Source organism: Vanellus vanellus, assembly GCF_965231255.1.
Source record: "Vanellus vanellus genome assembly, chromosome: 11".
Lineage (NCBI taxonomy): Eukaryota > Metazoa > Chordata > Aves > Charadriiformes > Charadriidae > Vanellus > Vanellus vanellus.
In genome coordinates, this window is record NC_138916.1 from 23,814,273 (window position 1) to 23,827,642 (window position 13,370).

General features: G+C 57.6%; 1 protein-coding gene across 1 annotated transcript in view; it reads left to right on the forward strand.

Moving 5' to 3' along the window:
- The window catches only part of CORO2B (coronin 2B), a gene marked incomplete at its 5' end in the record, with an annotated part of 48,374 nt that extends 35,004 nt beyond the window's left edge, over positions 1 to 13,370 (forward strand). The window contains 10 exons of the mRNA XM_082489106.1: positions 4,038 to 4,154; positions 8,684 to 8,833; positions 9,193 to 9,357; positions 9,951 to 10,067; positions 10,157 to 10,261; positions 10,627 to 10,723; positions 11,248 to 11,360; positions 12,092 to 12,182; positions 12,298 to 12,437; positions 12,998 to 13,370. Coding sequence (XP_082345232.1) covers positions 4,038 to 4,154; positions 8,684 to 8,833; positions 9,193 to 9,357; positions 9,951 to 10,067; positions 10,157 to 10,261; positions 10,627 to 10,723; positions 11,248 to 11,360; positions 12,092 to 12,182; positions 12,298 to 12,437; positions 12,998 to 13,129 — 1,227 coding nt within the window. The 3' untranslated portion in view covers positions 13,130 to 13,370. The remainder of the gene's footprint in view (positions 1 to 4,037; positions 4,155 to 8,683; positions 8,834 to 9,192; positions 9,358 to 9,950; positions 10,068 to 10,156; positions 10,262 to 10,626; positions 10,724 to 11,247; positions 11,361 to 12,091; positions 12,183 to 12,297; positions 12,438 to 12,997) is intronic.

Here is a 13,370-nt window from a genome sequence, read left to right on the forward strand (position 1 = left end):
TGGAATTTAACAGCCGCTGTGTGAATTTCTACTCTAGGCAGCGTGTTAATAATGTCACGCTAATGTAAATATGAAAATAGGGGGGAAGCTGCGTCGTCTGAGCTGTTTGGGTAAGCGACGTCTGCTAGCGGACTTGCACACTAAGCTGTGATTTACCCTCCTGTGAATTAATGGGATGTCTCTGGGTGGCACCGGGAGGTAGAGCTTCATGCGCTAACGAAGCACTGACGTTGCTGCGTTTCCTTCCACCTTCTCCGGCTCACCTTTGGGTTTTTTCCTTCCCGAATCTTGCCTGCTCGTCCCGGGAGCTGCATCCCTCCAGCTCGCGCTTTGCTCTGGATGATGCTCGTGTGCAGGATGAGACCCAAAGCACCTCATCCTCTCCGCAGGGCCATGGGATACAGGACAGGGCTCTCCCCATCCGTACCAACTCCTCCCCACCTGTGAACAGAGGGCAGAATTATTATTTATTTTTTTTTTTCCATGGGGAAAACTTAAAGAATGTGGAAAAAACAGAGTTTTTCTTCATAAATTTTCACAGTGTGATTTTTGCAGTGGAGTTCGGGTGAAGGCGGCAGCTGAGCCCAGGCGATGGGCAGCTCTCGCCCCATGTCCTGTGCGTCCCTCAGGGCAAACAGCCCCCCCCTCCCCCCCCGGGGTGCCCAGCACAGGGCACCCGCCGCACCAGGGCCCCGAGGAAACGGCTGCTGAACGAGAACGCTGCTTTTGGGTACCAGGATGTTTGTAGTGAAAAGCAACATTTTCCTAAGTCTTCCCTCTCCGCCCCTTTGGAAAGGTCGGTTTAATGGAAAACTAACTTTTCGATCCAAGCTGTTTTCTAGGCTCTGTGTCAGAAAGACTTTATTTTTTTTATTTAAACAAAAGGCTTGCGCTATCTGATGATTTCTCTTATGTTAAGGCACATGAACTCTCAGCTCTTGGTCAGTTGATGCTCCTCCTGAGGCTTCGCTTTTCCTGGGGACCGTTGGCTTCCAGCGTGGAGATCTCTTAGCGTGCAAGGGGGGGTTCTGGGATGCTGGGGGCTGTTGCCCCCACAGCATGTGGGTTTGGTGTGATGGGGGCTTCCCAAGGGGCTCTCTCTGCCAGAGTAAAAGGAAAACTTAAAATCCATGGGGTGATGTTTACTTTAATGTATGGCCCTTCCTATGGGATGCTGCAGTGGTGCTTGATGTAATCTAGGCAAGGAAAAGTATCCCGGGGGGGGGGATGCAGGGGAGCATCCCTCCGGCCACGGCACCACCCAGAGCCCCCGAAGGTTTGGGTCACCCTGGAAAAACCATCGGAAAGTCGCTTTGCTGGTTTTTATCCCTACTAACCTGCACTGATTTATAACGGCACTCATAAACCCCAAGTCTGGGGCGTTTAACCAGGAAAACGCCCTTTCAGCTGTTCGATCGTGCGTATGTCGATCGCTGCCGCTGAGCTGGGGCGACGGTGCCAGGTGAGGGCAGGGAAGAAAACGCATCAGTGGATGGCGGGAGGCAGTTAAGGGTCCAGGGCTGATGTGGCAGCTCAGATCTGAGCCAGATTATTGCTGCTGGGCAGAATTATCAAAATTTCGGCTGTCTGAGCGAGCCGAAGTGACGCTGTTGGCAGCGGAAGGAGGAGGTGGGCACAGCCGCCCCCTCCCAGCTCTTCCATCCATCCCTGCCCTGACAGCCCAGAAATCGGCCCTAATAGAGGTTAAAATCACACCGGCAGGTATCAATCACCGAAGGGGAAAATGAACCCTGCGCCATATGGGTAGGGAATTTGCGTAACGTGCCCTAATTAGAAAGAGGCTCATGAGTTAGAAATCAGTCTTGCATTAAGTGCTCATCACAGACCGGCTAACGGGGATGTGATCCCGCGCCTGTCACACGCCGGGGAATTAATGAGTGTTTGTAAGAGACTGCGTCGAAGGGCAGAGGGGAATGACGGCCAATGACCCCGTTACCCGCCAGTGATGGAGCTGAAGGTGCCCATTTGTTCACATATTGAAGGTGGTGAGAACAGGCGCCTATTTCTTTTTTTTTTTTTTTTTTTTTTTTTTTTTTCCCCTTTACCTCAATAACTGAAATGACCCATATAACTAAGTCCTCGGCGTTTTGAGGCCAGCGCAGTTCTCATCTTCTACATGGGCCGTGTCTGAGGGATGACTTGGAGCCGCTGTAGCAATTTGAGCCAGAAGCGGCTTTTTACTCGCAACGCCTGCGGAGGGTATTTTAAAATTTATAAAGTGGGCTTGGGGAGGGTTGTGTTTGCCCGTGTTTCTCAGTGCCTTGTGTGATGGTTTTCTGCATCTCCATCCCCGCCTGATCGAATCCGGGCGGGCAGAGCCGCTCTGCCCGTGCATCCCGTGCTGCTCCCGGCCGGCGTTCGCCGGTGCCGCCACCACCCGTGCGGCGCTGTGGCGGGCACCGCAGCGCTCTGGCAATTAGCAGCTGCGTCTGCCTGGGAGACAATTAATTCAAATAAACCTTCCTGGCAGCGATGGTGCAGGGCTGAGTCCCTGGGCCTGATCCTGCTGCCCGGAGCGCTCCTCCCTCAGCTGCGGATGGTAAAAATGCAGCGCGTTATCCTCGCCGGGTTTCTTTGTTCACGTTAAATGGAGCCAGGAGCTCGATATGTTAAAAGGTCAGTGCTGGAAGGGCTATGAAATATTTAGTGGCTGTGTCGTGCTGACCTAGTTAGTTTGCACGCTCCGAAGCGTGCCACCAGCTCCGGGCTGCGGCAGGGAGCCGGCGCAGGAGAAGGAAGGGCGGTGGGGTGGTCGGCAGCGGAGACAAGGAGCTGGGGGGTTCCTGCAGCCCATCTGCGATGGGAACCTTAGCAGGAGGCTGTGCCGGGTGCTGCACGCCATCCTCTCTGCTGGGATGTCAGAGCTGGACTGTCCCTTAAAGTCTCGCAAGGATTTCCATCCCTGTGGAAGGATCCCATCAAGTGGTGTAACAGGTTATTAGTGTCGTTAAGCAAGACTGTTATCATGGAATGGTTTGGGTTGGAAGGGACCTTGAAGACCACCCAGTGCCACCCCCTGCCCCGGGCAGGGCCCCCTCCCCCCAGCCCAGGCTGCTCCCAGCCCCGTCCAACCCGGCCTTGAACCCCTCCAGGGATGGGGCAGCCACAGCTCCTCGGGGCACCCTGCGCCAGGGGCTCACCGCCCGCACGGGGACACATTTCTTCCTCACATCTCATCTCAATCTGCCCTCTTCCATTGTAAAACCGTTCCCCCTCATCCCATGGCTCCCCTCCCTGATCCAGAGTCCCTCCTTGGCTCTGCTGGAGCCCCTTTAGGCACTGGAAGGGGCTCTGAGGTCTCCCCAGAGCCTTCTCTTCTCCAGGCTGACCCCCCCACCTCTCCCAGCCTGTCCTCCCAGCAGAGGGGCTCCAGCCCTCCCAGCAGCTTCGGGGCCTCCTCTGGCCCCACTCCAACAGTTCCATGTCTCCCCTCTGTTGGGGGCTCCAGAGCTGGAGCAGCACTGCGGGGGGGTCTCCCCGAGCGGGGCAGAGGGGCAGAGTCCCCCCCTCGCCCTGCTGGCCACATTGATGGTCCCAAAGTCTCTGGCAATTTGTCCTGCGGTATACACATGCATAACTTGGTCAACATCACTTCCAAAGCTTGGGGGTGAAAGTACCAAATGCTTCAGGCTGACCCAATGGCTGTTCTGCCTCGAGGTCTGGGGAGTGATTTGGAGCCTCTGGAGCCCCTTCCAGTCCTTATACCTGTGGTTTCGGATGGTCATGCAAAGATTTCCTACTGCCCCGGGGCTGGGCAGGTGCTCGTGTGGAGCAGCCCCACGGGGTTGTGTTTCTTCTCGTACACGGATCAGCTGCAGCCGCCCCTGGGAATATTGACAGGGTAAAAATCAATCCCTGATTTGGCCGAGTGTCTCCTCCAGCCAAAAACCATATTCCAGGGCAAGTTACAGAGCTCACTCCCCTAATAGGGCTCCTTCCATTAAAAAGACCAATTTTATCACTGAAATTTTTTTTTCTCTCTTTTTTTTTTTTTTTTGGTTTATTTTAAATTACAGACAGGCCGGATCGAACCAAACTACCCCAAAGTTTGTGGTCACCAGGGCAACGTGCTGGACATCAAGTGGAATCCCTTCATTGAGAACATCATCGCATCGTGCTCCGAAGACACCTCGGTGAGCTGGGATGCTTTGTGGTGGCACCTCCAGGAGTTGTGCAGCTCCGAGCACCCTTTTGCCTTTAATTTATTCACCCGGAGGTGCGGGAACAGGGGCTGCCGGAGGCGCTGTGGGTGGGTGACGGCTCAGCAGTCTCCGGAACGGAGAGGGGGTAAGAGATTGATGCAGAGCAATCGGCGAATTGTGCCAATCCCCGGCTCCGGTGCCATCGGCGTAGGGGCTGTGGCTGGTGCTCAACTCCTCTGCCGTCCCCGGTGTCCCTTATCGTCACAGCGCTGCTCTTTCTGCGTCCCCCGCTGCAGATAAGCCGCACAGCTGTGCACAACAAGGTCATCTTTTCCTTTTTTTTTTTTTTCCGAAGCCCAACAGCAATGCTATTATTAATCCTCCGTGCTCCCAGGGGCCGCGGCCGTTCTCATGGCCTGATCCATCAAGCGACGCGAGCAGAAGGCAATCTTGCAGGCTGGGGGATAACGAACCGGGTCATCTTTACGTAGCCGTTATTTGCATCCTCCTCCTTTTTATTTTCTGGACACAAACAAGTCCATCCCAAAGGCTGTGTCATAAAGGGGGGAAAAAAAAGCCCTTGTCCAAGGGAGAAGATCAGAAACCATCACCCCTTCTGCGCAGCACGGTTTGGGGTGATCTAGGCTTTAACCAGTTGCAAATCTGCCTCGTCTCATCCTGAGCGTTTCACCGTATTATCGCCTACTGTCTCATCCTCTCCTTCAGTTCAGTATATCGGCTTTTTTTGTTAGCTGAAAGCTTGTCAAGGAAGATATTGGGGGGGGGGAGGAATGCAGATCATGGCCATGAATCATGGTGAGCTGTCGCCCACTTTAAATTATAACCTTTTACATACAGTCACTGGGGAATAGGGGGCGCTGGGAGGGAGGGAGGATACTGAGGAGACTTCATGAGCCATCGTTAAACCTAGGAAATTAAGTTAATTGCCCCTGAGACTGAAGGGGGGGGCTTCCCCCCGATGGGGATGAGTTGGAGGGGAGCGGTCCCGCAGCCGGGTGGGCTCGTGGCTCCCGGTGCCACCCCGCACCCCGGGGATGGGTCCTGTACCTTGAGGCTCTTTGCTGGCTCCCAGGGGGTTTAACGAGGTTCAAACCAACATTCTTCATCAAAGAGAGAGGACGCTTTGGTCCTTGAGGAGCCTGAGCTGCAGAAAACAGAGTATATGCGTGACATTTGTCACCCGGGGGCACCGCCTGCCCCAGGCTGGGGACACCACGGGGGACCTGCCGCGTGCCCCGCTAGCCTGTGGGGAGCACAGGGATGCTCTTTCCTCCATCATGCCCTATGCGGAGGGGACGACACGTGCAGCCTTGTCCCTTGGGCATCGCCATGGGTTAATCCTCTCCAAAGGAGGAGGGGGGGGGGGATGTGAGGGTTTTACATCTCGGCAGCACCAGACGCTAACGTCCGCGGTCAGACGCTGCCTCGCCGGAGAGGGATCGCTCTCACAGCCCCCCCAGGTTATTGCTCTGCTTGAAACCCCTCCTGTAATTACTCCCTCACTGTCAAACCTGTCTCCATCCGTACCTGTCTGTCCCCGCTCGGATAAAGCCGTCTGTCCTGATGCTTTCCCATGGGGTGCCCGGGCCGTGAGTTCATTATGTGTCCTCGCGGGACAATTAGCAGCGGGGCTGATCCTCGAGTTGCTGGTCGCTGCCACGGTGCCGCTGAAGTGCTGCGAAGGCTTTTGGGGAAAGAGCTTTTAAAGGGCAAGAAAAACCAAGCAGGAAGGTTAAAAGGCGAATTACTGGACGTCCGGAGGTGTTTTCGGGCTCCGCGTTTTCCCCGTGCGCGCGGGCGCAGTGAGCTGCTGTGGCACGCAGAGCGAGGTTGCAGCACGGTGTCGTGTTTGGAGGACACATCTCTGTGGAAAGGTGCGTTTCAGGGAGAATTTTATCAAGCAGATTTCTTAGGATGGGTTGGCGGAGGACGCCTCTGGCTTCGCAGGCTGCGTCCTACCCCGGCTGGTGTCACGGGAGGAGGGTGGAGAGAGGAGCTTCTAGGGCTGTTCCTCTGTTTGTTTGTTTGTTTTTTTTTCAATGATAATTTTCCAAAAGCATCGTTTCCATCCCAGGGTGGGACGAGGTTGTGAAACCCAACGCTTGAGTTTTGGGTTAGCTCCAGCTGTGCCTGTACTGGCAACGGAACGGCGTTAGTACCACAACCAGTTCCGACACGTCTATTTTCAGGTCATAGTGACCGTGGTGATGGGAAAGACTGCCTAAAATAGCCCGGCCCTGGCACTCACCCTCTTTTTTTTTTTTCTTTTTCTTTTTTTTTTTTCTTTTTCTTTTTTTTTTTTCTTTTTCTTTTTTTTTTCTTCTTTTTTTGCAAGACATGAGGAATGATGCAACTCCGTTAGGAGCGGACCGCAGAGGTGATGCCGCGCTGCGGAGCCCCAGCGCTGCTGAGCGGGCGATGCCAGACCCCGGTGGTGCGGGACGCGTTTAACGACCGTCCCTTTTGTTGAGTTTTACCCCAAAAGGCAAACGGTGGCTCTGGGCTGAGCGCACCCTGCCGCTGCGGGGAGCTGGGGCGTCTCGCCGCAGCGCACGAAGGTTTCCCTGTGTGCCCTCCCCGGGTCTGGCAGCGCGTCCCCCGCGCAGGCGGGCAGCCCCGCGGTGGCGTGTGCGGCCGGCCGGGGCGAAGCGCAGCCCGGAGGTTTGGTAACAGCCGTTTCGTAACCCCGCCGCTTTCATAACCGGTTCCTTTGACAGCCGGCCACCGGGGTTGCGTTGCTCGTTCCTCGTGTTCTGCCTTGCTTGAAAACCGCTGATGCTCTCAGAATCGTCCCTCCGAGCCAAATTGGCTTCTTAACCACGTCTCTCGCGTAACGCCGTTTCCTCTGCGCGCCACGCAAGCCCAAGAGCGGTGTCCTCCACCTCTAAAAGCGCAGCTTTGGGCAGAAAACTCACCGCTCCACCTGTACATCCTTATGCAGATTTTTCACTGCAATACGGCGGATAAATTTTTGCCCCCCACCAGAGCGTCGCTCAGCCCCTGGCTGGATGGAGCGATCCTTGTGGGCGCTGGTGGAGAGGGAGGAGCGACCGAAGGGGCAGCAGGACCAGTCCATCCTGGGCGGCAGCCTCCCACATTTTTCCCTACATTTTGGAAAAGCTTTATTTCAACTCGGCGATGCTCACTGGGGCAGCACAGCCCCGACCACCGCCTCTGCCCGTAGGCAAGCTCATCTTTTGAGATGCTGGTGGAGGAGGTGAAAGGGAACCTGCACGGGCTGTGTGCTGCGTTGGATACAGATTGGCTTTTTAAATGAGTGTTGTGATGTGTCTGCAACTGATATTGGAGCTGGGGTGAGATGAAGGCTCCGGGAAGGATGAGCGCGTTGGCCAAAGCATCCTGCCGTGGGGAGGAGGTGGGAGTGCCGACCTCCAGTCGTTTGAGCTCTCATCTGCACCATGGGGACATGTACGCACCACCAGACGCTGCTGGGTTTGGGGTGGCCCTGGGAAGCTGTGGGGCTGGCAGGACCCCGCGTCTCGCTGCTCGCATGGGTCCAGGTACTCGGGCGTGGAGCAGAACGATGGAGGTTGGATAAATGCGATGTGTCACATCGGCTTCATACCAGTGACCTGCTGTGGAGACGAAAGCATCTGTAACCACTCTTTGAAAGCATTATCTGGAGCTGCTTAATTGAAGAGGAGATGCTATGGAAACCTTATTCTGTCCCAGTGCATCACCTCCTTTTGTTCAGCAAACACCTTCTGTGCAGGGGCTTTTCTGGCTTGTTTTTAGCCCAGGTAGCGCCTCTGCTGAGAGAGTTGGGGGGGGGTCAGCCCGGAGAAGAGAAGGCTCCGCGGAGACCTCAGAGCCCCTTCCAGTGCCTAAAGGGGCTCCAGCAGAGCCGGGGAGGGACTTTTTCCAAGGGCACGGAGTGATGGGACGAGGGGGAACGGCTTCAGACTGGAAGAGGGCAGATTGAGATGAGATGTGAGGAAGAAATGTGTCCCCGTGCGGGCGGTGAGCCCCTGGCGCAGGGTGCCCCGAGGAGCTGTGGCTGCCCCATCCCTGGAGGGGTTCAAGGCCGGGTTGGACGGGGCTGGGAGCAGCCTGGGCTGGGGGGAGGGGGCCCTGCCCGGGGCAGGGGATGGGACTAGATGGCATTTAAGGTCCCTTCCAACCCAAACAATTCTCTGGTTCTCCCCACTGGGTGGGCAGTAGCTCCCATCAAGGCTGATGTTGGGGGTCTCCCCTGGCCCCGTTCCCTGCGAGTGCTGCGTTGGCTTTATCGGTTCCTCCTCCTCAGCACCCACAGCCCAGGGGTGAAACCACTGCCTGTTTTGGGGCTACCTGTTCCCCCGGGTGCTCACTGGTGTGATGGGACCAGATTGACCGCAGGATATCCATTAGGGCGCAGGATGAGGCCACTGCATTGGGGCGCTGCGGGGATTCAGCAGCTCAAAGCCCCCCTGGGTGAGTGTCGGGGTCCTCCCGGGGCTCCCAATGCCCTCCTCCCCAACGCCTGCCCCATCCCACAGGTGCGCATTTGGGAGATCCCCGAGGGCGGCCTGAAGAGGAACATGACGGAGGCCGTCCTGGAGCTGTACGGGCACAGCCGCCGCGTCGGTCTCGTCGAGTGGCACCCTACCACCAACAACATCCTCTTCAGTGCCGGCTACGACTATAAGGTGGGCACTGCCCGGCCCCGCTCCTTGCGCTCGGCCGCTGCCGTTGCAGTGGTTCTCCCTGCTCTTGACACGGGTGGGAGTCACCTGCGCGCAGCCGGGAATAAAATGACCCACCGTGTCTGCGGCAGACGGTACCTTCCCTCCTCTTGGGGGTCTCGCACCCGCCCATAAGGATGATTTTAATTGCGCACAAGCTGCCCTGGGAGGAGGGAAGGGGGCTCCGTAGGTGATGAGGGGACAATTTTGGCCAAAACAGGAGATATTGAGACACCCAAAGCAGATGTGGAGGTTGCAGGAGGGGTTTGGGGGGGTCTCCAGGAGTGGAGATGCCGGGGCAGCCTCCCTCCTCCTTCCTGCAGGTCCTCATCTGGAACCTGGACATCGGGGAGCCGGTGAAGATGATCGACTGCCACACGGACGTCATCCTCTGCATGTCCTTCAACACCGACGGCAGTCTCCTGGCCACCACCTGCAAGGACAAGAAGCTGCGGGTGGTGGAGCCGCGCTCGGGCAGGGTCCTGCAGGTGCCGGTGCCGGGGGGGCCGCGTGCTGCGTGGGGGCGGAGGGGGGTAGAAATAAGATCTTGGGGAGGAATCCTGCTGAAAACGCGTAAAAACACTTGCAAGGTCAAGATGCCGCTCGTGATGTGATGTTTTGTGGGCGTCAAGGTTTGCAGGTGGGGAGGGGCTGGCTCTTCTAATTAGGTGGAGATGATGGGGAGGGCTCAGCCTCATCCCAGGCACCGGAGTTGGAGGCTTTTAGCCTTTTATTAATTAAGGACTTGTGGAAAACAGTAGAAATTGGGGGGTTGTGTGTGTAGAAGGTTCCAGAAAGAGCCACAGTTTAGAGGAAGATGGTGTTTTCTCAGTAAAGGTGGTATCTAATATTTGGGGAGACGGGCGCTTTCACTGCGCACAGGGGACAGGCGCTGGATCACGGGACCTCCGCGCCGTCTGCCCCACTGCCGGCACAGAGCCGGCCTCCCACCGGGACGAGGTGTTGGGGAGGTGGCAGCTCGGGGCGCCTGCCAAGGGTTTCCCGGGATGAAGACCGGGTCTGGGGGCCATTGCGGGGCCCGGGGGGGAATACTGTCAGTGAGCACAGTCCTGTCTTGCAGGAGGCCAGCTGCAAGAACCACCGCGTCAACCGGGTGGTCTTCCTGGGCAGCACGAAGCGGCTGCTGACCACGGGGGTGTCGCGCTGGAACACGCGGCAGATCGCCCTCTGGGACCAGGTGGGCGCTGGGACCCCCGCTCCGTCCCCACTGGGATGCAGGAGCATCGGGACATCTCGCTTAATGAAGCGCTTTTTGCTGTCGTGCAGGAAGACCTGTCCATGCCCCTGATAGAGGAGGAGATCGACGGGCTCTCGGGTCTTCTCTTCCCTTTCTACGATGCCGACACTCACATGCTGTACTTGGCTGGCAAGGTACGGGGTTGTGCTTCGCATCCTGCGGGCGCTGCAGCATCTCCCGAGGAGGCGAAAGGGCCTCTCTCCAGCAAATGGGGTGGGGGAGAAGAACCGAGGCTGTGCTGAGCCTCGAGCAAAGAGTTACACGGCTCTTTGGCCAAAAAAAAAAAAAAAAAAAAAAAATGGTTTGGAGAGGTGGCCGCCGCTGTTGCAGGAGCAGGCAGCATCCCGCGGGGTGATGCATGATGCTGCGGTGACCGCAGCCTGTGTCCCCCCCGCAGCGATTCCCAAGGACGGGGTGCCGGGGGTCGTTATCGTGGTCTTTATTCAGCCTCATGTTTGCCGAAGCACTAAACCATTCCTCTTCCCGGCGCTTACTCCAGGGCGACGGCAACATTCGGTACTACGAGATTGGCTCGGAAAAGCCCTACTTGAGTTATCTTATGGAGTTTCGCTCCCCGGCCCCGCAAAAAGGACTGGGTAAGGAGGGGCTGTGCTGCTGACCCCTCGGTCTGAACGTGCCAGAGGCAGGTGATGGAAAGGGCTTAATTAAACGCCGCAGGCAAATGGGTTTGGCACGGGTTTGGCGGGCGCTGGGCCGGCGCTGGAGCATCAGCTCAGCGCTGCAGCGCCTGCAGGGCAACGTGCACGTCGCTGTGCCGTCCGTCCTGCGGTGATTCAGCCGGGATGGGGCTGGGTGCCGGCCAGGCGCATTCCTTCCTGCTGTCACACGTGCCAGGGCTTTACCAGGGGACACCAGTCAGTGATTCCGGTGATTTGTCCCGAATCAAAGCTGCTCATGGCTTTCCCCATGTCCCTGCAAACGCCCCCGGTGTGGCCCAGATCCCCAGGGCGACGGTGGGCATTAACCCAGTAAAGACCTGGGTCTGCTGATGGAGAGGGAGGACCTTTTGGGCTCCTGCGTTCCGGGGAGGCAGATGGGTCCCAGCCGGTTGCCCGGGGTTGGCAGCACGGGGGGGTTACTCTCTGCCCCTCCTCCGCAGGGGTGATGCCGAAGCACGGGCTGGACGTGTCGGCCTGCGAGGTCTTTCGTTTCTACAAGCTCATCACCCTCAAGGGGCTGATCGAACCCATCTCCATGATCGTGCCGAGGAGGGTGAGTCCCTCGCTGCACCCCGGGGCGCCCGGGTGGGCCAGCAGCGTCCGGGGGGGTCCGACGTGGGTCCAGTGCGAGGGAGATGCCCCAGCTTGCACCGCTTTGCTGCCCAGTCCGACCACTGGGTCTCTTCGCTCTGGTCTCCAAGTCATTACGCTCCCCAGGCATGGGATTCCCTGGGGGGTGGAGGGGTGGGAGGGTGGTTTACCCCATGTTTAATGGGAGTGTTTTTAGGAATTGCGTCTCTGCGTTGCCCTGATGCAATTGTTTGGCGAGAAATCAGCCCGGTCCATCGCGACGGGCAGCGAAGGGCTCATCTCGCCTGAGGTTCGGGGGCTGTTTCTGGGAAAATCTATCTGGGAGAAGGAGCGGGGTTTGGCATTTGCCTTCCCGGCACCGTCTGTAGCTGGAAGCAATCCTGTCTGGGGCTGCGCGGAGGAGTCAGTCCCGGGCTCCGCTGCAGCTCCGCGGCCGCTCGTCCTCCTCCGGCCCCTCGGCTCCGCAGCCGGTTGGCATTTCCCAGGTCCCCCCCCCCAGTGCCCCGAGCAGGCAGCACTGGTGTTTCTCCTCTAGCTTAATGGTGCCCACACCAGCGGGTTGCTGCCCTGAGTGCCTGCGCTGCCGCGTGCCGAAGGAGTGAGCGCACCCGTTTACAGCACGTCGCAACGCGTAGTTGAAGTCGTGAGCGGACTCACGGAGGCGGTCGCTTTTTCTTTCCCCGTGTTTTTTAGTCTGAAACGTACCAGGAGGACATTTACCCCATGACTCCGGGTACGGAGCCAGCCCTCACGCCGGACGAATGGCTGAGCGGGGTGAACAGAGGTAAAGGCGCCGGCGCTGTGCTGGGTGGGCGGCACGGAGACCCCCAAAAACGGCCGGGCAGCGGGACAGGGCCACAAAACCCCCCTGACCCCCTCTCGTCCTCTGCCCCGCTCAGATCCCATCCTGATGTCGCTGAAGGAGGGCTACAAGAAGACATCCAAAATTGTCTTTAAGGCACCAGTGAGGGAGAAGAAGAGTGTTGTGGTTAACGGCATAGACCTGCTGGCGAACGTGCCGCCCCGGACGGAGAACGAGGTAGGGCAGCGTGGCACGGGGACGGGAGGGGACAGGCGCTGGCTGGGGGGGGTGGGGGACACGACACACACACGTTTTCTGGGTGCAGTTTGGAAAGCCACCACTCCACAGGTCTCTGTCCCCACGCCGAAGTGCCTGGGCACCGCGTTTCCCTGGCGCTCGAAGCATCCCGCTCCCCATTAACCACAGAGCACCCCAAAGGGGCGGCGCTGAGCTCCTGAATTATTGTTATTTTATGGTGGTTTTTTTTGTTTGTTTTGTTTTTTTTTTTTTTAATTAAAAATCCTTCTCTGGGAATGACGTACGGAAGCGCTGGGGAAACATCAGCGCTTGGTCCCGGAAGGAATTTGCTTTGCTGGAGCTGAGTTTGCAGATCGCCGGCGTAGGGCATCCCCGCGCTGGTGGGTGGGACGTTAAATCCGAGCGAGCAGCGCGGCAGACGAAGTCGTGTTGCAAAAGCAGCCGAGTTATGAGAACGGTGCCGGGGAGGGGGGGGGTGGGTGTTGGCAGGAGGGGCGAGCGGCTGGTGCGGTCCCTCCAGCTCCCTCCTTCCCTTCCAGCTCCTGCGGATGTTCTTCCGACAGCAGGACGAGATCCGGCGGCTGAAAGATGAGCTCTCGCAGAAAGACATACGGATCCGACAGCTACAGCTGGAGTTGAAAAACTTACGTAACAGCCCGAAGAATAATTAACTTCCAGGGACGTTTTATAAATAAACTTTCTTTGTTTATACTCGCTCTTTAATTTTACCGTATCCACTTACACAGAATATGAGCCAGAAGTCAAGTGACCTGCCAAGAGCCCACTCGCTAACTGGAAATACGTCCTCCTAGTCTTGTCTAGCACTAAAACCGTGATAACCGAAAGCTGCTGCATGAGCCGCGGGCTCCGAGTAAGTAGACGAGGAGTGTCGTCCCCCCCCCTCCGCGAGGA